This window comes from Centroberyx gerrardi, chromosome 22, assembly GCF_048128805.1.
Source record: "Centroberyx gerrardi isolate f3 chromosome 22, fCenGer3.hap1.cur.20231027, whole genome shotgun sequence".
NCBI classification, from domain to species: domain Eukaryota; kingdom Metazoa; phylum Chordata; class Actinopteri; order Beryciformes; family Berycidae; genus Centroberyx; species Centroberyx gerrardi.
Window position 1 is genome coordinate 12,906,294 of NC_136018.1, and position 25,272 is coordinate 12,931,565.

The window sequence follows — 25,272 nt, forward strand, 5'->3', positions numbered from 1 at the left end:
AGTATGATTGGTTGTTAAGAGCAAGATGTCTTTGAAGGGCACCTTGGCTTTTAATTGTCTATCTGATGATGGAGCCCTTTACATTATCACAGTGATTTTAATAGCGTGTCTTCCTGATGGGCGGCTCTGCCCCCGCATGTCTCACTTTTATCGCCGCCATCGCAGAAAGGCGCAGACATGTGATGGCAACGTTATGCTTCGGACAGGCTGCACTGGGAGGTCAGTTGTCATGACGCATCATCAATATTTGAGGACAAGGCCATGTTTATTGGCTGGTTTAGATGTGTGTTGACAAGGGTTGTGCGGCCTGGACAAACAAACAACATCTTGCATAAATAGGAAGGATTTGTTTGGGGCTTGTTCGCGTGTGTAATCAGATGATTCTAAAATGTCATGGCCATCTCTACAGACCCCACCACACACACACACACACATACACACACACACACTCCAAGAGATCCATATCCATAAGTTGCCTCTGCAAATGTTTGAAGATGAGGATGAGGATGAAAATTCATGAAGAACAGATGGGTTCAGGGGGAACAACTCTGATTTGAGTAATGCACTTCCAGATTTATTTCCTCCAAAGCTGGCACACTGGAACTTCTCTTCAGCTGTACCTCAAATACTGATTTGTGTTGCTGCATATATTAATGTCTTGCAGATTTTTTTTTTTTTTGTTAATGATGGGAAATTCACTGGAAAATGTTTGCCTCATCTTGAGGTGTTTGGCGTTTTATTCAAAAGCAAAGTCTCCATTGATTATGATGAGACCGCAAGTAAAGGAAAATATTTCAGTGGGGCAATAAACACTTGTCACCACTAAGCACTTGATGCCTGTAATCTCTTCACTGTCAGTATGGTAAGCTCTATCACTGTGATGCTTATTGTGATCGCCTGCTCTCTCCTCTTCCAGCTCCATGCGATGCAGATGCCTTCTTCTGCCACAGTAACATGTGCATAAACAACACGCTGGTGTGCAACGGCATGCAGAACTGCGTCTACCCCTGGGATGAGAACCACTGTAAAGGTGAGATGTCCGATCCTAGCTGTCCAATCCTAGCTCCAGTCACATGACACCCGGGGTCTGTCTCACGAAGCAAGATTAGTGGGTTAGCGAGCTAACTTTGGGCTTAACCCTGTTTTTTCTGTCTCACGACAGTGACTCACCTTTAAGCAGGATGCATCGCCATGGTAACTACGCTGCACGGCTTAGCTTATGTTCAGTCTATCTGATCCAAACATATAAAATCTCCTCACCAACCAACTCTCTGGAAATGATAGGAACATTTCTAGAGGATCCCGTGGACTTTTACAGACCATTATTGTGAAAATTACATTTATACAACCAGATAATACAAACCATTGCTGTCAAATGAACGAGACAAGTAATAAAAAGAACTGTACAAGGGTATACTATTGAATTAACAGATAGTAAGAATGGCTCTTCACAGGGAACCCCTGTCCTTTCCCTGGTGATTTATTACATCAGCGATATAATAAATGTTTGTAGCGTTTCCAGGCCATTTGCCCACTCTGGCTATAAAAGAGGGATTCTATCAAATAGCAGGTAGCTTACTTTATTTGACCATAGTTATCATTAATGAATGAAATTTACTGTTGCATATTAAGTGCGCTGAAACTCTTTAGATTCCCGAGAGCAGCTGTGGGGAACACAAGGCCAACTTTGTGAATAGAAAATCTTTTCACCACCTCAGTGTGATGACACAACATTGTATCAATGAAAAGTGTAAACACTGTGCCTTAATGATTTGGCAGAGATGAGTCTATTTACTTACGCATTTACACTATCTGCAATTTTCCTTGATTAATCCTGACTTGGCAGCAGCAACTGTGTTGCCTTTTGTTGTTGTAATGTTTTTGTATTGCTCATATATATTCATTATGATAGTTTGTTCTTACTGAGAGAAGAAAATAAACGTTAGCAAATTCTTTCTTATTCTTCCGACTTTTACAGTCTACTTAACGTGTTGAAGTTGTCGACAGCATATATTCACATAACCCCACAATTGTTTATAGTCTACTACATCGCTTTTATTGTTCTCTTTTCTGCTATTTGTATTGCTTATTTTTATATTCTAGTTGTGTGTTTATATTATTTTTTCCTTTTCCCTGCTAAATCCTATTACTTTCTGCTGCTGCAAAGTCCTAATTTCCCCATGGGGATCAATACGCTGCTCTGGATCTGTCCATGTTGCATGTGATTGGTTACAAACCCTGCCCCTTTTATTTGAGCGCGCTCATAGCTGGACTGTAAAATCCTGAGTTGACAAAGCGAGTTGATTATCACCTTTGTGAGACCAGCTATTACAAAGATACACTGACTGTTGAACAGGTTTCATGAGACAATTCCTACATAACCCTCTACTGATCCTGTTCTCGATCTGTTTATTGCCCTGGATTCTCATGGAAGTGTCTTGCTCTATTTCTTTGACACACTCCTTTACTGTATACACTCTTTATTATCCATGTTACTTCATCATATCTCCACCCCTTAAAGCAGGAAAGATCCTGGGTAGTCCCCGACCCTGAGATCCTATCAATCTTTTTGTTTCCTCTGTACTTCGATCCTCCACTCCTCTCAGAATTTTAAAGCCTCTCGATCTATACATTGATCCAGAGTAGTCCCCAGTGTTGTTATTGGCAGCTCCGTGCTTCATCTACACCTTCCCAGTGAGATATCCTTATTCCAGTGATTCCATATTTGATAGCATGTCAATAACTTGGTGAGATGTGTGAAGACTCTGTGGATAAGCCAGTTTTGCTCTATATTCCCTGCTAATTAGTCAGCTGTTTCTTGACCTTTCCTGCCCATTCACATTTTTGCAAGTATATCTGCTTTAGATCTATACTGTGGCTCTGCTGCACCTTCTTGCATTGCAGCTCCCAAGTCGATCAATGTTTCTGATGCTTATTACATGGTTGTGTCTGATTGTTTTGACTGATTGTTGTACAAGCTCAGAGTATGGCTCGCAGCTAATTGTGTCCTTTTGTTTTCCAATGTTTCCAGTGTTATTTCAGCGTTAGCGCAGATGCTGTTTCTGTGTTGTGCTATAATTTAAATGTTGTAGGAACCCAACCAGAAATATATCCTGTCATCTACCCCTTCCTTTCTCTATGTAGTAGTAACTTGTCAGGAGGTAAACTTCTAGCCACCCTCTTGCTTTATATCAGATCAGAAGACATGTAGAGAAGATGCATCAGTATTTTGGATGTCTGTAACTCTCTGAAGCCCTAAGTAGAGCCGATGATAAATTGCATCAATTAAGTAAATCCTGCGTGGCCTAATTCCTCACCCAGCCTAAGCTACCTTTCCACTCTTCTGTCTGAGCTTGAAAATGTGCAGCAGTCAGCAAGAAATAGCCATGTTTTTCTGCCTGTTACTCCGTTTTCTGCCTACTCTCCGCTCTGGTAATGTATAGGGCCACTGCAGAGCCCACATCTGTCCTCATTAGTGGTAAAATGTCAAGTTTTATTCCTTCCCTCCTTTACGCTTCTGAATGTAACCATTTACTGGAAGGGTGTGTCATTGAAGCGCAGTGTGCTGTGCTACAAGTTCACCCCAGCATTTAAATGTCAGAGATCTCCCCACAGTCTGCTTCTCTACACACTGTTAGTCTGTTCTGCTCTTTGTGGTTTCCCTGGTGATAAATTGGCTGTAGCTGTAACTCAATATGACCTTTTTGTCCATCTGTTTGATAGCTCATTGAAAGTCTTTCCCTTAATGTGGTACATGATAAGGTCCATTTGTTCGGAATTGTATTTACATGTGAACTTTGGTTTCTCCATCTGCTTAAGAATGATCTTTTGAGCTTTCATCTGCTTAGGAATGATCCTCGTTTTTTATGGTGCAGACACACAGAATATCTGCGGTAATCGTTTTGTCAGATTAGAATGTAATCCTGGGAGTGCAGATCCCTTTCAAACGGATTTTATCTTCTCATTCAAATGGTGATCTTCACAAGTAATGCAGGATATCATGAAGGTCCATATCAATTATGTTTTCTCACATCTTCTCTCTCTGTTGTGCTCTCTCCCTAACCCGCTATACAGAGAAGAGGAAAGCCAACATCCTGGACAACCTGAACAACACCAACGGAACCATAATCGGTGTCACCTGTTGCATTGTCCTCCTCCTCCTCATCGTCTCTGTCATTGTCCAGATCAAGCAGCCGCGTAAGAAGTACATCCTGCGGCGCGAGGACTTTGACCCCACCATGTTCCAAGAGGTCTTTGAGCCGCCTCACTACGAGCTGTGCACGCTACGGAGCGCCACCACAGCCGCGGCGGCCTCGGCGGACTTAGTCGACCTGGCGGAGGACTTCGAGAACTACCATGCCTTGCGCCGTGCCTCCTCGCGCTGCGTCCACGATCACCACTGTGGCTCCACCTCCAACTCCGGCTCCGCCCACTTATCCCAACTGTCGCTCAGTGGGCGCGGGAGCCGTGGGAACTTGAGCGCGCGCGACGCAGCGGCCGCCGCCCTGCTCACGGACCTTCCCCCGCAGCAGCCCATGGCGGTGCGGCCCTTGCTACCAGCCACCGGAAACCGCCGGAGCATCTTGGTCATGAAGCACAGCTACTCGCAAGAGGCAGCGGACAATGGATGTGACCTGGACGATGACCTGGAAGAAGTTCCCACCACCAGCCACCGGCTATCACGCCACGAAAAGGCAGTACAGCGGTCAGTATCCATAGATTTCTGATGAGGGAAGAACAACAACCCTAGAGATTTCTATGGGGATGTTGGAAATTTGGGGGGGGGGGGGGGGGGGGGGGGGGTTGACATTTCTTTTTGTTTTCCTCTTCTTTTAGCTTTTTTCTCCCTCCTCCTCCTCTCATTCTTTTTTTAAGATTATGATAATAAGCTTCTTTTTTGCGTTGACCCTTGTTCTTTCTCCTCTTCCTATCATTAAAAACTTTTGCAATCTTTCACAAAGGGCTATATTATGATAGAGAGACTTGCCCCCTCTTGCATGCTCATCCTTGAACATGGCAAGCCCCCTGTTAGGTTTCCTCGAATATTGATTTATATATCGTACAACTATAGACTCTGCTGTACATTGAGGTTTGTCAGAGCTCTTTAAACAAAACCAGACCTCCTTTTAGCAGATGTTAAATCTGTAATCAGTCTGATTTTGACTGTTAACATAAGGGCTTGTATCGGTGCCTGATATTCATACAGATTACTGACTTTATTGACATGAATGCAAATTATCATAACGAAACATGCATTTGTATTCTTAACTGTGATACTGAAAAATATTATTTCCATTCAATATAGTTCAACATTTTGGCATGAACAAGATTTTCTATGAAAAAAAAAAGTATTTTACTGTGTACTTGCACCTTGACTGCTTGAAAAGTAACTGTATATGTTTACAAGAACACTGTGTGGAGGTGTTAAATTATATTTCTGGAGAAAATACATTCAACATGCAACTTTCTCCTGCATGCACTTTCTATGTGCTCTGTCCAGAGTGTACTTGACTGTTCATTAATTTTCTACAAGTCTGCATGCAAGACTCTCAGACGCTAGCAAAGCACTAATGAAATTTATCGCTGTTATGTAGCACATTATGCATTCTGACCTCTCTATGCAAAAGGAGTTTGATATTAAATGAAAGAGCCATGACATTTCAGGTTCTGCCTCATTGGCTCTTTGAGCAAACATGAATCAGAGTACAACACAACTAGGGTCTAAGAGACAATCTCAAGGTAAGCACCCCTATCCAACCAATCAACATCTTTATATGTTGTTGTGTAGTCATCATTTGCCCATGGAAATCAGTATATACTTTTATGTAATTTATTTTTCCTTTTCTGTGAATTTTGCGCGGGTTTTTATTTTAAGTTTGTTTTAAATTGTTCATTTTCACCAAGATGGTTTTCCTGCTTGCAGCCATCTTGCCCTCCTGGTGAGTTTGTTTGAAGTCTCTGTGATGCTGAAGTTATGTCCTCTTCCCCCGAGGACATACGTGTATCACTCAATGTGTATTCATTAGCATGGACTTTTTCAATCATCTTTAGTTGAAGCCGTTATCAATGAATATGTCTAACCTTTGCACTTTCCCCCCCCCCAATAGGCCTACAGCAAAAAATTTGTATCTATAATGTGTACCAAACATGTTAAATCCACATCAAAGCACATATTTAAAAGCAGGCACAATCCCAGATGTTTCTTTAAGTCACATCATTGGGAGTTTTGCAGTACATTCAGCGTTGCACTTCACCAATACATTCAGATCATTTAAATCTCGTATCAATCTCCTGCGATTTATCCAGGAATCTACTGATCTTTACTGATCACACACATACAGAATTCCTCTGTAGTTTTGCATGATTTATGTCACTTGTATTTGATTTTGTGTTTGGTTAGTTGTGAAGCACATTATTTATGCCTTTGTGTAGCAGTTCATGTGTGTGCTCCACAGTTTTGCTTTCATGATGTTGCTATAAGCATAACATATAGGATGACATGACACTAGATGCACAGATTTGGGATGAAATTATGAGAGTTTTTCTTGATCGTTCATCAAGAGGTTTCACTTGGCAGCAGTGCAATGCGGAGCTCTACAGGATCATGCTTATTGCAGCTTTATGCGCGCATTATCATGGAGCAGTCACATAAAGTGCTACCCATTGTTTCGTCTTTTAGTGTGAAAAATGTGCTGTCCTGTTGTGTGTGTGTGTCTGCTTATGTTCTACATTATGTTGCATTGTTTCCATCATGTAGACTTCTTGAGAATAGTGCAATCCTGGATCAATACGAACGGGCATCAATGAAATATGAAAATGCGGAGCGGAGATTTACACCAGCATGATGCTGATGGTGATGAAGGGACACTTTGACGAAAGGATATTGAATTCGTGTGCAAATGTGAACACAAAGAACTAGATGGAAATACTGTAGCTGCAATGCTGTGAGACCGGGAAAGTTTTGAACCTTGAATATCAGTAGGCTATGTGCTCTACGTACTGTAGTCATGCCAGATTTTTTAGTCTCACTGGAAAGATATGGACCTTTAGAATGAACATGATTATTGAACTTTAAATTTGGGACATTAGTCAGAAGCATATCTGTTTCATTGTCACAGATTCTTCATTGATAACAAAATTAAAGTGATCAAACATATTCAATTTAATTTTTGAGCATGCATTTTTCAAATTTGTAGGATACATATGATTTCAATAGCAAATTACAAATGTTGTCAAATTTAGGAAGATGATGTGTTTTATTCGTGACAATTGGAAATAAACTTAGTTAATTACTAACCTCATTCAAATGTAATACTTTTGGAATAGCCAAAATCAGATTAATTTTAATGACAATACAATACTCAATTGTATGGCTTGTGCATGCTTTTTCTATCCATCAAAACATTAACATACTAACATTGAAATCTGAAAGGCATCCACTAATACATAAATCATAAGGAGAGTAACAAAAGCAATGGAAACAAGACATTCAAATATTAATTGATTGCATGCTATAGCTTAGCTAAACTGATAGGTGAAGAGCACTGCACAAAAATTTCAACATTTTCATTTTAACGCAAATTCCCTTTCAAAAATGTTGACTGACTTTTTTGACAGGCATATTTATTTTTAACAAATAGTACTTGTTTTCTGGCAAACGTATTTACTTGAAGTCTGTCTCTAACTCTCTTCTACTGTAGAAGCTTCAAATCTTTGTATTAAAACAGACTTTTATACTAAGGCAAAGTCACAGGACGACAGTTTTTAAAGTTACACAAATTATCTTTCAGGGCTGATTTTACTGATGCTTTGTAAAATAAATAACAATAAAGCTTCACCACTTTTTTTCTTTGTTTTATTGGCTTTTAGTCAGTGTTCCTTCTGTCCCTCAGTGTGTCCTCAAACTTTCAGTACACAATGCCATCCACATCTCACAGTCATAAGAGCTGTCATCATAAGAGCTGTCAGATGTCCTTCTACTTGTTGTGGCTGGTTCGCTGTAGAAGTAAAAACAAAGAGCAGAGCCAAATTGTATTCTTAAACACCTTCTATGGTTTGTTTTAGCCTGGATAGTGCCAGGAGAGTGTGTTTCACCAAACAGGACAACACTGTGGGTGCCAGAAAGTTTAAATAACCACAGGAAAGTATAAAGTTAATATACTTTTTTCTGTGACTGGCAACATATTTGAAATTATCTAAAATGTCCTGGTGAGATTAACCCCCCTCGTCTAGTAATTGCAGGCCGGTTAAAGCAAATGTAAGGAATTATTTGCTACTACTCTAGGACTTCTTATTACATTTCAGACAAAGGCAATGAAAGGTTGCTTGAGGCTGGTGTGACAACACCAGGTAGCCACTGTTAAAAACTGTCAGCCTCACACACTGCTAACACTCACTGATGGCAGGCTGATTTACTAGGGAGAACTGAAAAGAGGCTCCTTCATAAGGGAGAGTGAAAAGAGTGGATCAGTTGTGAGCACAATGACATAGACACACACACACATAGACACACACAATCGCACATGACACATACAGTCTCTCTTTCTTCTCTTTCTCTCTCTCTTTGCCCAAGTACCTTTTGTCGTTACATAGTGTTTGCTGTGTCAATTTTACAGTATTTGCTATATATGTGTACATCATATTACTGTATTTAATGCCATGTATGTGTACATTATTTATATCCATGCTCTCTCTCTCTCTCTCTCCCTCTCTCTCTTTCCCCTCCATATACACACTCCTACACAGATCCATATTCCTACAGACATCGAATAAATATTTTTCTTTTCCATATGTGCCGACTTGTTTTGTGTGTTGTCTGTCTTGCAGTATGTGTTAACACTGCTGTTGACGATATTGAAAATTGTTGAAAGCAACTCACACATACACACACCCTTCCATCTCTCTCTCTCTGTCCCTCTCCTCTCTCTCTCTCTCTCTCTCTCTTACATACACACACACACCCACCCACAAACTCATCTGCCAGTATAGATGGAGGCAGACACCTCAGTAATCAAGCAAGTCGGAACCAATTCGATCACAAGAAGACCAGGCAGTAGATGAGAAAAATGTAGGGCCCAGAACAGACGTAAAGTAATAGTGTTTTCATTTCTCTGCAGATACATCAGACAGATGCATCATTCCTCTGCATCTTGCCAAGTTTGACAGCTTACGGAACTAACGTTTCTCTCCCTTGTGCATCTTGAGTGAACTGTTGCCCTGAGCAACTTTACCAATGTAGAGTGTTGTGATGAGAAAATAAAAAAAAAGTTTTTGGTGTATGCGTCAAGTTTTTTTTTTGTTTTTTTTTTGCTTTGGATCACAGAGGTGCATTCCCCCTACCTGTGCTCCACAAGTGGCTAGGATTGACAAGCCATGGAACACTGATAATTTCAGATACGGGACTGAAACTCTTTTGTGAAAAAGAAATACCTTTAATGTACATTTGTTCATGGAATGAAAACCAGAATCAGGTTTTTTAAATCGTTTTTTTTGTTTCTCCATGTTTTTCATGTTGCCATCATAAATATGAAATCCCATATATCAGCTGCTGAATTCACATTATATTTCTTACTTTGATGTCATGTTTTTACAGTAGAGCTTCAGGTTGTTTTTATATTCACAGTTATAGCCCTGTTGAAAAGACAAGAGAGCAGGATGTATGAAATAAAGTGATATTAACCCACATATATGGGCTCATACATGATTCTACTGAGTCACCATCTAGCCTACATTTCCTTCCCACTCCAACAGCTATCCAAACATGTTATTTTATTTTTTTTTATTTCATGGCACTGTAGTGTTCTCAATCCATTTGCATCTATTATTTATTTGATAACACATTAAGAAAATGCTGGAAGAATGTTTTCAATAAACTAACATTTACTGATTTTGTTGTGATGGTTTATTCTGTCTGTAACTGTGAATCCGATATTCTATTCTATTCGCTATTGAAAGATGGAGGCCATAGTCTTAAAAAAAAGGTGAATAAAGGATGACTTCCATTGGTTGGTCATTTGAGGCAAACGACCACGAGTATAGGCTAAACAAAAATAAATTATATTTACATAAAAGCATGTTTATGCTTTGTCTTTATATAACTTGCATCCGTTTTATACTAAAAACGACGATGAATACTATGAATTAACTGTTTTCCGCAAATAGGTGGGTGAGTTGAGTGTCGGTGGGTTTGGCTCGTGATTAGCTAGTCCGTATTAAAAACTCAATCTCCCATGATTCCCGATAAGCGTGCGTTACGACGACAAAAGTAGGCGCCTCTGGAGCAAGCAGGACGATTGGACAGGCGCATATGAGCACTGCTGTGTACCACAGTGTGCTCATGTTGATTAAGTCAAAGTTGTAGTTTGGTTTATTATTATTATACGGCGGGTGAGGCAGTAAAGTTTTCACTCATGCTACAGGTTTATTGACCGTGCTAGCTAGAAAGCACCTCAACTCTGCCTGCTGGCTAACGTCAGAGTTCAAGCTAACGTCTGCCTCCGAGAGGACATGACCATGTATTCTTTGATATTTAAAGCTGTGCATCGACATTTGCAACAGACGGCGACACGGTGTGCCGTGAAAACATCCAGACTCACTCAGGTTAGCTTGCTCTTTCACACGCAGAGGACTTTATCCACAGCACCGAGACTGACCTTTCACAGGAGAACTGAGGCTCCTTCATCTGTCGCCGCCTGGTTCATACAGGCACAGAGACGAGGGATTTCTCTCCACTTTACAGCTAGGAATAAAAGCAAACCCGAGGACAGAGAGGCGTCAGTTTCCAGGTATCAAAGTGGGACCCCGAAGCCCTCAGCTGCTCAAAAAGGTAAATCCAGCCACTGACACTGTTGGATGATCATGACCCCGTCAATAAATCTGACCTATGAGTGAAACTCTCTCTCTCTCTCTCTCTCTCTCTCTCTCTCTCTCTCTCTCTCTCTCTCTCTCTCTCTCTCTCTCTCTCTCTCTCTCTCTCTCTCTCGCAGCAAAGGAAGCAGGCAGAGACTTCACCTACTTGATAGTTGTACTCATTGGGCTTGGAGTGACAGGTGACTTCACTATCAAAATATCAAGTGTTGCCATCACAACCAAAAAAAAACTACAATTGTAGCCTCGTTAAAAAGATGAGGTGTGGTTTGCCTCACAAGGTTGGCAGCCCCTTATGTTAGGCGCTAAAATGCTTTGCTCTGTTTGTGTGTGTGTGTTTCAGGTGGGTTGCTATATGTGGTGTTCCAGGAGCTGTTCTCTTCATCAAGTCCAAATAAAATCTATGGGAAAGCTTTTGACAAAGTTAGGTTACACCCAGAGGTAAGAAAATGAAAGCACATCCTGCCTCTTGCGTTTAACTATTCGTTAATTTTGCATACTTTAACTTTTTTTTTTTTTAAGTTAATTGCATTTTATTTTGAAAATCTAGGTGATTGGTGCGTTTGGGGAGCCAATCAAGTGTTATGGTGAGACTACCCGTCGAGGAAGGAGGCAGCAAGTCAGGTGAGAATGTCGTTACTGTGTCACCCTCAGTCTCAGTGAGTATCCTATTATGTAAAAAACCAATGTGGATAAAGAGCTCACATCCAAACAAGCTGTTGAGGTTAAATAAATGAAAAAGATGAAAGTTGCTCATTTCTGTCCATTTTTGGCTTTTTGACACTTTTAGCTATCATATGGCTGCTACTCTTATCAATAAGTCAGTCAATTAATTTTAGGATAAATCAATCAAATCGAAAGTAGTAGTAGGGGAGAAATTATAGATTGGGGTTTTAAACAGAATACACTACACATAATTACTCATGATGGTGGTGGTAGAACTGAGGTAATACAACTGCAGTAGACATTGTCTGTGTGATATTTATTTTTATCCGGCTGTGTGTGCATGTGTGTGTTTTCACCTCAGTCATTTGGAGTACCTGAAGGACGGCCTGAAGTATATGAGACTGAAGTTTTACATCGAGGGCTCGGAGCCAGGCCTCAAAGGAACTGTTCATTCAGAGTCAAAAGAGGTTAGATTTTTCCAGTGTTTTTTTTTTTTTTTCCTATTTAAATGGCAATTTGTTTGATAGAAAAGATATGACATACCAAAGTCTGGAAAGAACAGCACTTTTCCTCTATATCCATATGCTTGAAAAAAAATGTATGCATTCATAAAAGTGCAGAAGTGTCCACCAAAAGCCTCATGTAACGCAATATGTGGCAGAAAAGACTAAATGGACCCCCACAGACGTGACTATTAAGCATTGTAAATCCAAAATGCTAATTTACTTGTTGTCCTTTTACAGAGTGCTGAAACTGGGAAGTATGAGTTTCGTTACATATTTGTGGACGTAGACACCTACCCAAGACGCACCATTGTTGTGGAGGATAACAGATAAGAAAGACAATGGACTCAACCAGTCAGAGGTGATACTGACAAAATGCAGGGGAAATGTAAAGAATTTGTCACTAAAAGACAGGTTTGTGTTGTTGGCCAAATAGATCACAACAATAATATAATTGAACTTCTAGTTATTACTAGAAGCAATGATGTTAAATAACTTAGAAAGATCATGCAGCCTAATTTAAATGATGTTGACATAACAATATACCAGTCAACATTTGGTGAAAAAAATTTTGCAAAGCATATGGCTTTAATATTAAAAGCTATTTTTTCTCAGCTGTCAGAAATATTTTATGTTATGTGTGATTTTTGAGTTTTATAAATCAGACAGATTTGCTACAAATAGGCTTTACAGTGGTGAATATCTAGGGTATAAGCAAGTCTTGGCATGGGTTAAGGATGATCTGATTCTAAAATTCTGAAGTGACTTGAAATTGAAGATGGTTTGTAAAATTATGATTTGTTTAGCAATACCTTTAAATTGTAATAAACAAATTGACATATTTTGTTTTCTTCATTTGTACAAAAGCAGATTTAAAAAGTATGAGCAAAAATAATACAAATATTTTCTAAGAAGGTTGTAGCCGTCAGCTTTGTTGAATTGTGTGTGTATAGTTCAATCAGGGTGTCTCCAGTCGTGTCATTCTTAAATAAATTTTAATGTTGTGTTAAGTTTTACGTAAATGCCATTTATTTGTGTTTCTCTCGAGGGTTCCTACCCTAACCCTCTCTTGAGAAATCATCCCAATCACACTGACCTTCAGTTTATTCTGAGAGGTCTGCATTTGTTTTCATTTTCATGTTTATTTTAGTTGTCAACTTGGTCTGATTTCATTCTAGCTGTCATTTAAAAGGTCTTAAAAGTCTAAAAGGTATATTTACTGCTATCTCCAGTGGGTAGGATGTACAGTATATTTAATGGCAGGGTGCGATATACTACACTGACCACCAGATGGAGGCAAAGACTCGGCCAAGGCGAGGTTACGTTGTATCAGTAACCTGATACGACCTGGCTTGCGATGTTTTTTTTTTTGTTTTTTTTAGAATATCTTTTCATCTCCTATTATTCATTTACGTCTTTCGTCTATTTCTCATCATTATTTGAAAACGTTTTTTTGATACACGCAACACTGTTTGCCTTGCATTTTCTTTGACTATTTTGAACGTGTTACATCACAGAAAGATTTTAAACAGAGATGATCCGATTTGCTCCTGGAGTGAGATTATAATAAATAATGAATATTTTTATGGCTATGTTTCTGAAACGATTCCGCATTTGGTGCCATGTTTTACCCATGGAGGTATTACATCTTTTATACCTGACCGAGCTATGCTACCTTAACGGGCTGTCGGAAAGATCGTAATTAATGTTCATTTGCATGACAACATTATTAAAATTTTATGGAAACCATGTTAGGTAACCTCTAGTAAAGTAAATTGCCATGATACAATAGGAAGTGTATTTATCTTTCAAGTTCTGTGGCTTGAACGTGTTGGTATTTATGACTTTAGTTCTGGCAAGCAGGAGCTTACGAGGAGCACCTGAAGGCAACGTGGACACTTTCCATATCGGAACGCCGCCCACTGTCGAGCCAACGGTAGCGGTGACTGAACATGCAACGAAGAGGAGCATTGAGGAAATGCTGTGCTAGGTTAGTTAGCTAAAAACTCTGTAGGACTGAACAGTTTCATTGTTCTTATAATGTTAAGTTAACGAGTAGCTTGCCCAGTCACTAGTGTCATCTTCTATAATACCAAGTAGGTGTATTCGTGAATTGTGTCCATTTGAATGCTCGCTGTTTTGTTCGCGGCGTGTGTCAAGAGGGGAGCGGTTGTTGTTGTTGTGGCCTGCTAAACGATAGCTCAGCTAGCTAGCTCTAGCTTCAGCTGGTTCCTGAAGCTCTGCTGGCATCAAAAAACCGAAACGAAAGGGAAATGACACACCTTGCAAGTTAACTCAGAAGGCCGGCTTAGCTTGTCGCCACAGTAAGTTAACCGTCCTCTGTTCCGGTTTGAGCTAGCCTAAGTTCGGTAACGTAACGTGAAGTATGGAGCTGTTATGCTTGCCATAAATTAAGATGAAGTCGAGCTTTTTACAGTCCGCTTAAGCCAGTGAGTAGATGTTGGGTTTATAAAGGTTAAATAGTATTCATATTAGTGTACAGTAACATTAGTACATGTGACATAAGTTACTTACTGATGAAATAAAGCATGCTAGTTGGTGTTAAAAACTAATTGTTAAAAAATAATGTTTGTTTCCAGGACAAGTTGTTTTTCAGGACAGGGATAAGCCAGTTTTTTGCTTCACTATGACTTCCTGTTGTCAGTGATTGGCATCTCACAAACATGGAGTTGTACTGGTACATGTAAGTATAGTTGCATAATCACATTTCTCTAAACAAAAATGTACTTTGGAATTGATGTATCTAGCTGCACATACCTCTCTCTCATTCTCCCTCTTTCCCTTTCCTCCCTCCTCTTAGAGTTGTCATCATATTCATCATCATCAAGATATTCTTCTATGTTTGCTGGTATCGTTCAAGACAGAGGCAACTGGCAGCTTACCTGAGCAACCCACGCAATGCTCAGATAGTCATTGTTGGAGGAAGGGCATACCTCCATCAGATGTGTGAGAGACAGAGTGTAAGACACAGACACACACACACATACACTAATTTGTCTAACATTTGGGGTGAAACAATGTAGCTGTCAACCACGGAAGTGGTTTTGTGCTTCCAGGATATGACTTTATTATTACCAGAGATAAGTAGTTTATATGCATTAAGGGTTTTTATTAATAATAAATAGAGTCAGGCCTTATTTGAACCTGTTTATGTGGAGCCAGGCAGAGAGAGCGAGTACTAAGTAAAGAGAGAGCGAGAGAATCTCAAGTATGGTCACAGTTCTGTTAAATTTCTGCAAAGGGGTTGTTTGCTCTCTTGAGAACGCTTGCGGTTTTCAGTGAGTCACTTTCGCTCTTACTGGAATGAGCAATCTGCCTTTGGTTAAACTTGCACCAGGTAGATGTGTTATTACTGGACAGACAGGCCACATTTCAGTTTCAGTGAAATGCAGAGCAAGTTTGTGGAAGTGCATTGAGAGGTGCTTACAGGTACTTGTGTGCTTGCGTTTTTCTTTAGGTTTGTTTGACCTTGTTGACATCAGAGTTCTGGCAGGTCACAGCTTTGAGAGTTTAAGTAAGAAAGCTGTGGTGGGGTTAGACTTTTTTTTTTTTAAACTGGAGTGGTATCAAGTAAGTTTGTAAAATTTCACCCAAGCATGTGAAAGTTTTTGTGCAGAGAGGATCAGAAAAGACAGACAGCAATACAGGAGTAGACTTGCTGAAAGCAACCTATACCACTTCCAAGATATTAGAATTCCTACATTTGAATAGTGGTTTTGTGCAGTCACTTTCAGTCTTTTGTGTACTACAAGCTATTATTTCCCCAATCATACTCTTGCTATCACTTGTCCCTTGTAGTATCCAATCTCTACAAATGTTTCCATCTGCTTGAGATTGTGTTTAGTTTATGGAGCTCCCTGCCGCCCCTTAAGAGCCGTTTGATCACAGATGTTCGATCACTGATGTGTTCATGTTTTCTTCATGTTTGTCTTTCTGTTTGGTTTGTAACTCCCTATATTTGGCTGAAAAGCACATGGATATTTTTTCATAAATTTATTGAAAGCATCTATTGATTACACGCTTCTCTTTCTGGTTCTAGTAAAAAGTTGGTTGAACGTAGTTTCACATGTGTTGATGTTTTCATTGACACATCTGGAATAGGGACACCTCTCCTCCCCATCAGGCTGGATGGAGTCTTTTCTGTAGGCTATGCTCACAGGTTTAGAGAGTCATCGTCATCATGCTTCCTCCAGGGCCATTGTGTTTTACTGCCTCCCTCTGAAACACCTGGAAGCAATCTCCATGATTCAAAACCTTCCCAAATATGCTTGGGGGATCATATAAAACCGGTTTCTCTGCCTCTTTTCTAACCCATTTCTAACCCTGACCTGTATGTCTTCGACTGAGTGAGTAAAGAGGGTATTGGCGTTGCAAAAGTGTATGAATGACAAAGTTATAAACCCACCCTTTTCCAGGAATTGGACTCATAACTCAAGTGGCAGTCCTTCTTAAGAAGTTAATTTGTAGTACTTTGCTTTGTTAACCCCCACCCTGCCCCAGCTTTTGAGTGACTTTTCTCCTCAGTTATTAGAGGTAAAGATCCCAAACTAAGGTTTATTTTTAGCATTGTTTGGAATTCTTGTGCAACAGGAAATACCTCAATCTTAAAAAAATAAATGAAGCAGTTGCAAATGGGAGATTCCTGTCAAGGGCTTTTGACTCAGGCTTCCCCCAGTACAATTATACTATCACATGTAGTATTTCAAATGTTTCAAATAAGTTTGAAATCATGACGGACAAAATTGTCTCTGCCAATCTGTTTAACCTTAGCAGTCCATTATGGTTTAATTTGATACAGTAACTCATTGTGTATAAGCACCCTAATGCACCTGGCTGTTTTAAATAAAGTAGCTAATCAGTCCAGCTTTACTTTGTTGTTCTCTCTACACCTGGTTCTTCTCAACCACACCCTGCCCAGTTACAGGTCCAGTAATGGTTTTAATGACCTGTTGCTCCCCACAACAGACCCAGAATTGATTTAGTAACCGAAGCCCTCCCACCTCCTTCTTTCACTCCTCTTTCTCCTCTTGCTTTTCCCCTTCCTCCTCTTCCCCCTCTAAAGTCTCCTCCACTCCTTTGTCTTTCTTCCTCCTGCTCTTACTCCATCCGCTCCCACTTTCCTCTCCTACATCCCATTCATTTTGAGTATTCTGATTATATACTATCAAAGCACTTTGTAAACTCTGTTTTTACAGGTGCTATATAAATAAAGTTATTATTAGTATTAGTATATTATTACATTCTTCTCCTATCTCTCTTCTCTTTTTGCTGTTCTTCTTCCTCTCCCCGTTCTCCCTCTTCTCCTTTCTGCAGTCCCTGGTGTATAATGTTCCCTGTTTAGATTTTAATGGAATGTGCAGCAGGGAGGCCCCATGGTCATCCATAACCCGGCACCCTGAAAGTTTTCTGGAGAGGCGCCAAGACCACTCTACTCTTGGGCTCATATGAATCAAACTTAGTAGAAAAAGGAGTCTTGATGTAGTATCACTCACTAAGCCCCTTGGACAATCTTATTCATGGTTACCTGGAAAGACAAAGTGATCCCAAAAGAGCTTTGAGATAAAGTTTTGATACATATAGACCCTGGAGAGAGATAGAATAGATGAATAGTTTATTTGGCTTCAGCTTAATTGGTTTTGGTCCAGTTTCTTTAGTCATACATAAATAATGGTTCTGTTTTTTGCAGTGTGTTATTGTTTTTCTCTTTTTGCCTTATCTTAGAATTTTGTATAGCTTTTATATTGTTTTTATGCCTCATTTGCAGCAGGAGGCACTGAAAATGAGCACTTTTATCTCAAAGAGATTTCCCTATTAAATAAGGATTAAAAAGAGTAAGTAGCACAAGAACAATGGCTATCATGAGGATTCACTAGGCCTAGTTCATCTTTTGTTTTCTGTGTGGGCCCATCATTTATTTACAAGCCCAAAATAGTGTAGGGCTAATCAGCCAATTGATTAAACTGAATATTACTGCAACTCCACCCAAACTCCTTCCCCCAGGATATAGCCCGGCTGTTTGCTTAGCGATGTTTGTGCTTCTCTGTGTTTAGATTTGTGCATGTCGATCTAGGCCTGAAGCAAAGAGTTGAGAGGAAAGCTCACTGCAGGAGTAGTAACACGCATTTCCGTGTCAGTATATCCTAGTAGTGTTAGCAGTGTTGATGTTGGTACTGCTGACTTTAACTGATACATTTATGACTGTGGAAGCTTCCTCTTTCTCTTGTGTCTGTACGTGCACTTGTGTATGTACTGTATGCATGATCTTCTCTGTTTGCTTGTGTGTGTCAGTGACTCTCTGTCTTGTTCTTTCCCTCTGTAGCAAACATCCATCTGGCCCAGTTGGTACGGTGTCCAGGATGACCCGTCGATAGAGGAGCCCTCCACATCCCTTCCACCAGCCGCATCCTTCTCTCACTTGGACATGCCTCCGCCATATGAGGCAGTCTCTGGAGGTAGCGCACACACACATGAACACGCATTATATATATATCATGCACCCCCTGCCTTCCTCTTTGTGAGCTCATACGCGTGCCTGCGCACGCACACACAGTGTACTTTGTTCCCCCTTTAAAGTCTGGATTTGGTTATGAACTATATATGGCAGGAACCTGATCATAATGAAACTTCCCCATGACGGCTTGAACCTTTTTTATCTACACCACTGCCTGCACCTTGACAGTTGGTTAAGTTCACATTCTCCCTCATTTCCTAATTTTACTCACTTTAAATTGCATTTAACTGATTGTAATGCATTGGCTATGCGTAATGCACATGTATTAGTATTACTAAGGACTTAAGTAAACTCATTCACTCTCCCCTAGAGAAGCTGTACATTTAGCTGTGCTGGCAGAAGCAACGCTATAGTGAGAAACAAAATACTGCGCTCTGCCTCTTCACACAAAGAAAGGCCCGTGTCCCTCAGCACAATACTGGTGCTTGGCGAGCTGTCAGATCTGCCTGCTTGCCAAGTTTCCTGTCGGATTGCCCCCCACCCCCCATTCCTTTTTTTTAAATACCCCTAACCACACTGCTCTCCCTTCTTTTTATCAGCAATGTTTAAAAAGGAGAAGAAAGTCCCAGCCAAAATGCTCTCATTATACTTGACCTTCTGCATTTCTCACATGACAAGAGATTTATCTGTTTCTTAACTTGCGCTGGAGTTGTGGGAAATTGTTTTTCCTACAGGGCACAAGCTAGTCAGGCCAGTCGCTAAATCTTTGTGACAAACTTCAGACTTCATCTTTTACAAGTGCCTTCTTGGTCAGTTTCCATAGTGGTTGTTATTTTCTGAGTCTCATCTTTTCAGTGGTTGTTTAATCAAGCCTATAGACATCAGGATATGGTTATCGAGGATGGAAGTGGTGACCTCAGCTCTGATTTAATGTCACCTGTCATTTAATGCCATTTCATCATGTTCTGGCCTCATTAATCTTTTTTCACATTACAAATACCAATGGTTCCAATCATTGTTTCGGGACATTTTTTGGTTTCCAAGCAGTTGCGTGGAATTATTTTAATTCTGAGGAAGGTGAATTTGTCATGAATATATAGGTCTTGCAGCCATCCAAGATTGTTTTAGGAGCTTGCTGCCATTTTCTTTATCTTGAAACTTTTGTTAAACCTCATGCATACATTTTCCAAGAGAGGTCAAGGAAGACTTATGAGGAAAGGAAGAGTTTTAGACAATTTGAGCACAGCTATTTTATAGATTGTCTTCCCTTATGGTATACTGATTGGCATCTCTGCTCTCTCCTAACAGCGGATGATCTGAAGCCCCCTCCCTACAGCGAGTGTGCCCAGAGTGACGAGGCCGATGCCCCTCGACCCTCCCATCACACCCCGCTCCTTTCTGAGGGAGGAGACTCAATTAGTATAAACGAAGCCCCGCCCCCTTACACGCCTTCCCCCTCCGCACCAGCCGATCAACAAGAAGGCCCTGTAAGCCACAGTGAGTCACACGCAGAGAACAGGCCCACCTAATCAATCCCTGACGCCAATTTGCCTTTCCATGCGCTGCCTTCCTCCATTCAACCTCAGTGATCTTTGCCAGCCTAGCTCTCGTCACATGAGAGCAGACTTATTTGTGTGTATGTGTATGCGTGCGTGCGTGTGTGTTCAGTGGTTTTAGAACCAAGTTGTTTTTCTACTTTGTATTGTTTAAAAAGTGGTCATCTGATGAGTTTGATGATAACAGATGACATCAGCGAGCCTGTGTGCCTCAGTCAGGACCACAGAAGCTGCTTCCCAGCTGGACGAGGGTAATGCCCTCGACCTCAAAGCCCAAAGGGAATCAGTGAGATAAAGATGAGCGGAGGGAGAGACTTCAAGTGTGTTGTGTTTTATAAAGTTGCTCCCTGCTATTTGCCCTCAGCCGCTTCCTTTCACAGATCTAAAAGGATTGGCTGAGTCTAAAACCATGATTGGGGGGGAAACAAGGAGACGCTTGCCAGTTTTTCTGTCCCGCCAACATTGTACATGGTATGTTGGACATTATGTCGTCATCGTGGCGTCTGTCTGTCTGTGTAGAAAACATTCTTGTGAACACAATAACTCCAGAATAATACATGACAGAAACTTCATACTTACCACCATAGAGTAGATCTGATTACATTTTGGAGAACCTTGTTGCATAAATTTGCAGCAAAAATGATTTTGTTGAAACTACTACAACTCCATAATTCTTTAAGATACAGAGTTCATATTAATACCGCCCATGTGTTGTATATTGACATAGAAATATTTGCCAATTAATGCATTCATTAGCTTAATTGATGGCCTCATTAGTATAACTGGCTATATTTATTACATTGTGGTGATTATGGCAAAGCATTAAGCAGCTCAAGTGCCTCTTGTTATACCTGTGAATGGAAGCCAGCAAAGCAGAAGAAGGGAGCAAGTTGATTAAATAAATGCACACTTGGTTACATAACAGACTTTATGGCAGCAGACAAGAGATTGTTCTCTGTTGATGATGGCCTTTGCTGCTGGGCTTTGTCCATTGCTGCTCTACATTACCACTTATATGCCAGAATACAAGGTTTCTGTGCAGGTCTTGAAAAGTATAAACAAAAAATGAATTTTGTAATTTCCAACTCTTAAAAAGTTTTGAAATTGGACAAAAAGTCTTCAGAAGTATGGAATAAAATTGTTAAGTCCCTGAAGAGATGACTACATATTTTATGCAGTTGTAGACCCCACTGTCATTTCACAAAATTTGTTATGAAGAATAATCTTGAGCTGAAGAGTGATATGGTCTTGTTGATAGTCATTTTGTCCGGCTATTATCAGAAAACAGCATGTCGACCACCAACAAAATACTTGATATCCAGTCAAGATATAGGGTCTGGAAAAAGTATGGAATTTTGAAATGGAAAATGTGTAAGAACCCCGAAAATACTCACAGGGCTGTGTGCTGAGGCTCAAAACATTTTTTCCTTTGTCTAATAAAATATGTTTGGAGCTGAAGGCAGTGGTGAATGCAGTTGCTATGAAATCATTGATCAAACTCAGTTAAGAATGTGTGTTTTTTGCATGATAATTATTGTAAAATGAAGACTAACCAAAAAATGTTTCTAACATCAGCCTCAGTTCCTCTTAATCTCCATATTAACTCTGCTGTCACAGGCTGGTACAGGTCATCTGGTTTTGTGTATTTCTTCTATTGTATTTTCTGGTATGGTATTGCTTTTTGGGATGGGATATTCCTGTGCTATTTGCCTTTTGTGTCACTGCATTTCAGATAACCTCATAGTAACATTGTAAGATGCTTCCAAATGATCCATTTCCCATTGTTGTTAAAGGAATGATCCAGTCTTTGTTTAATCAGTATATGTACAGAGTTTGAAGTTTATATGAAAAAAGAAACAAAAGCAGTGCAGTATAAATGTGCATTGGGGGTGTGGGAAAGTAAATAAGGGAGTCTTGATTGAAGAATCATTCTAAACAACTGTCAAAGTTGAAAAGAGAGGCCATAAGTTAAATTGCCTTTTGTCTTTTATTGATAATCCTCCGTGTTGTGATGACAAATCATAGAGCATCTGTCACGGATGCCTTACCTTTCCCAAATTGATTTTATACGTTCTTTGAGTTCTAGCAGAAGTCTGAAGGATACGATGAAGAAGCGGCAAGGCTCAAGGTCAAGTCTGAACGCAGCTTTGAACTCAGTTGACGTGACTAATATAGCAGCAGGATGACGACTGACCGACCACCTAAACCGTAGTGTTACAGGATTCTGCTGTACTTCACGTCTTGTTATCTTCATGTTCATTCCCATGGGTTTCAAGTGGTTGACATATCAAATCTCTCCAGTTAAGTAGCCTTGTGAGTTAAGGGGATTTAACTTTTTTTTCTGATTTGGGGGAAATAATTATTCTGTAATAAACAGTTGTTCATAATCAAGTCTCATTTTCTCTCTTTGCCTTGTGCCTGAAGTCACCTCTGTACTAATTCAAAACAGTCTAGGGCCACAATAGCTTCACTCTGCTTCCAAAGCTGCCTTATTTATTATATCAATATATACAGTATATACACAGACATCATTTTTTATTTTTTTCCATTGACTGCCATATCCATCCTTTATTGATTATTTCCAGTGCTGAATTACCTTTTGGCGTATATCAATTTTGGCAGTACACATGCAAACAGGTAGAACACAACTTTCACAACTTTCACTTGGTCTTATGTTAACAAACAGCACAAATGTAAATAAACCATTCTTAGCTGAAAAGGCATACAAAACCTGCATCCTATGAGCCTGTTAACATGGATTTGGATTTGTTTGTATTTTGGATTGTGTAGCCATTGAAGTTGCATGGCAAGTAACAACTAAACCATGCATACCAGTTTTACCTGGTTCTTAGACAACTGTAAGACTAAAGGACTGTATGAGCGATCTTAAAATCCATTGCCTGTCTGGTGACCCCCTTTGTTATACTCATTGCAGCTCACAGGTCAGATTCAGCTGCTGTAGTTTGTTTATTTCAGGCTGATGTGCCACTAGAGAGCAGTCTTGCACCATGGATGATTTCCACCACAATAACTGAGCTGTTTCTCTTCACAATCTGCACCTGTTGCTGAGCTAGGAGCAAACTGCTGTTGGTTGAATTAATCTGAGTTGCTATAGATTGATGCCATTTTTGTTTCATATTCCACATGGCAGCTAAAGAAAAATGGCATTGACTTTTGTTCCAAAGTTTTATACTTCAGATGGAGAAAATAATTGGGCTTGCAAAGCCTCAATCAAGATCAATGCTACAGTCCTCTGGTGGAATGTCTAGGGGTCTGGGTACTCAAGGACATTCATTTTTCATATCTTAGCTCCTCAACTCCGAAATCACTAAGGTGCATACAAATAAGTTCAGACTGAACAATCCATGTCTCTGCACAATTGATGATAGACTAGGTAAGCAAAAACTTTATGTAACAGAATCTAACAATAATCTGAAAAATAGTAATTTGTTACAACAGAGATACTTTAGAAAAATTAAAACATACAAAAAATGGGTACTCATCCTTGTGTCTGTAGATGATGATAGCAATCATATATAATGATATGTATTAATTAGTAATTATATAGCAATTATACACATATTTACTTATTTTCTTCTACTTTTCTGTAGGTTTTGGAGGCAGTTATCTAGAAATACTGTAGGTGAAAATAATCAAATGATAATATTGTAATCCACTGGATTACATTCCTTATTACAATTTTTAATCAGGAAATCAAGGCTTACATGCATGTATGTGCAAGTGTGTGTGAGGGAGAGAGAGTATCTTGTGTCAAGGTAAAATATAGTTAGATAAGCAGGCTGTGTTTGTCATTCCTGTACCGCAGACCACTGATTCTGCTATGAGTAATTGATGTTTTCAGGGGAAATATTTGCATTTTGAGGAACCAGGCTGCAATCCATCTTGTAACCCTCATTATTAATCATTACATCGCGGCATAAACAGCTATATAATAGCTACAGCACAAAACAGTCTCCTCAAGGATATTCCCTGAACTCATTTTACGATTATTGGGGTCTTCAAGGTCATCTGAGAAACACAATAGAATAAAAGCTGGCCGGGTTCAATTACTGTCTGTTGTCTGTCAAGGTGTTACGGCGCTTCCACGCCATGCTCATAGGTGCATATCCAATGACAAGTGGAGTGGTATGCAGTGGCCATGGAAAACGCCACACCTTGTGTTTTTGAATTCAGCAAGAGAGCACATTCCAGGCATGGGTGAGGATGGATAAGATGTCGAGAGATTTCTGTTATTGATTTTCCCCCTTAAAATCGTTTGAGGTGGGGACACCCATCGGTGGCACGACTAAAGATGTTATTTTAAACAGTTTAAGATGTTATCTTGCTTCAAATTCATATTATGTCCTTGTGCAACAACAATATAACATTTCACTTCTCACAACATGCTGAAAGAGTCGTGTTCAGATCAGATAACTGCTTACAGATTTCCACTTTTCCCTCTCTGCAGTGTTCTACTGTTTAATTTCAGGTTATCTATGATGATTTAGTCCAAATTGGTGTAGCCTGATGTCCAGTGATTGACAGTTTGGAATATGCACCAACAGTATATAAAACAATAAGAGATGTTGACCCCTTCTACTGAGGTTACATATGGCAGACTGACGGTGGCTGAAAAGCTTCAATCATATTTGTCTCTAAAAATCGAGTTGGCGGCTATAATAGTGAAAGTGGCTTGTGAATTTTGGGATTTACCAGCTACTGTGGCCTGTTGACAGAGAGGGTAATTTCCTGCCATGCATCTGTCCCACAGTGCAAAGCGTCCAAACGTTAACATCTGCTCAAATATTGTCAAAGATCAGAAACCCTAGGATGGGCTGGGAGGGCTGAATCATGTCAACACAGGAGCATGACATCTTTATGCACTTGGCCCTTCCTTCCATCTTTGGGTGCATGATGTAGAAAGCATATAGAGCACATTTTTAGGCTAAAAGCACATAGAGTATGTTTTTAGGCAATATCTGTCACAAGTCTGAACTCCACTGTTCTGCAGTTGCTACGGAACTGTCAGATGAACATCAAAATATATGTTTTTAAGATATTTTTTCCAAACTGTTCCTCTGGCATTTCAGCGGCACACAAAAATGATTTTACCACATGATGTCTACTTTGCTTCCAGCATAAGAAAGAAATTTGAGCAATGGAAAAAAACAAGCTGTCTGTCATGGGTTGTTTTGGGATTTGTCTGAGG

The 25,272-nt window shown here is 39.9% G+C and overlaps 3 protein-coding genes across 4 annotated transcripts in view; all 3 read left to right on the forward strand.

The window, feature by feature from the left end:
* neto1l (neuropilin (NRP) and tolloid (TLL)-like 1, like) overlaps positions 1–6,866 on the forward strand; it is a 63,066-nt gene extending 56,200 nt beyond the window's left edge. Inside the window, exons 9-12 of the mRNA XM_071894392.2 lie at positions 917–1,030; positions 4,075–4,705; positions 5,665–5,739; positions 6,758–6,866. Coding sequence (XP_071750493.1) covers positions 917–1,030; positions 4,075–4,705; positions 5,665–5,725 — 806 coding nt within the window. The 3' untranslated portion in view covers positions 5,726–5,739; positions 6,758–6,866. The remainder of the gene's footprint in view (positions 1–916; positions 1,031–4,074; positions 4,706–5,664; positions 5,740–6,757) is intronic.
* Positions 6,867–10,292: 3,426 nt separating this feature from the next.
* timm21 (translocase of inner mitochondrial membrane 21) lies at positions 10,293–12,953 on the forward strand. The gene is made up of 6 exons (XM_071894393.2): positions 10,293–10,825; positions 10,986–11,048; positions 11,210–11,307; positions 11,417–11,490; positions 11,894–11,999; positions 12,276–12,953. The coding sequence occupies exons 1-6, from the start codon at positions 10,507–10,509 to the stop codon at positions 12,366–12,368; spliced, it is 753 nt and encodes a 250-aa protein (XP_071750494.1). The 5' UTR covers positions 10,293–10,506; the 3' UTR covers positions 12,369–12,953.
* Positions 12,954–13,979: 1,026 nt separating this feature from the next.
* LOC139907886 (uncharacterized) lies at positions 13,980–22,450 on the forward strand. 2 transcript variants are annotated; one of them, XM_078291441.1, is made up of 5 exons: positions 13,980–14,025; positions 14,636–14,739; positions 14,857–15,016; positions 18,376–18,508; positions 19,816–22,450. In XM_078291441.1, exons 2-5 carry the CDS (start codon positions 14,720–14,722, stop codon positions 20,034–20,036), a joined length of 534 nt encoding a protein of 177 aa, XP_078147567.1. In that variant the 5' UTR covers positions 13,980–14,025; positions 14,636–14,719; the 3' UTR covers positions 20,037–22,450. The 2 variants fall into 2 exon arrangements, with proteins under 2 accessions (XP_078147567.1, XP_071750490.1); XM_071894389.2 differs by having other exon boundaries at positions 13,987–14,363; positions 14,642–14,739.
* Positions 22,451–25,272: the final 2,822 nt, after the last annotated feature.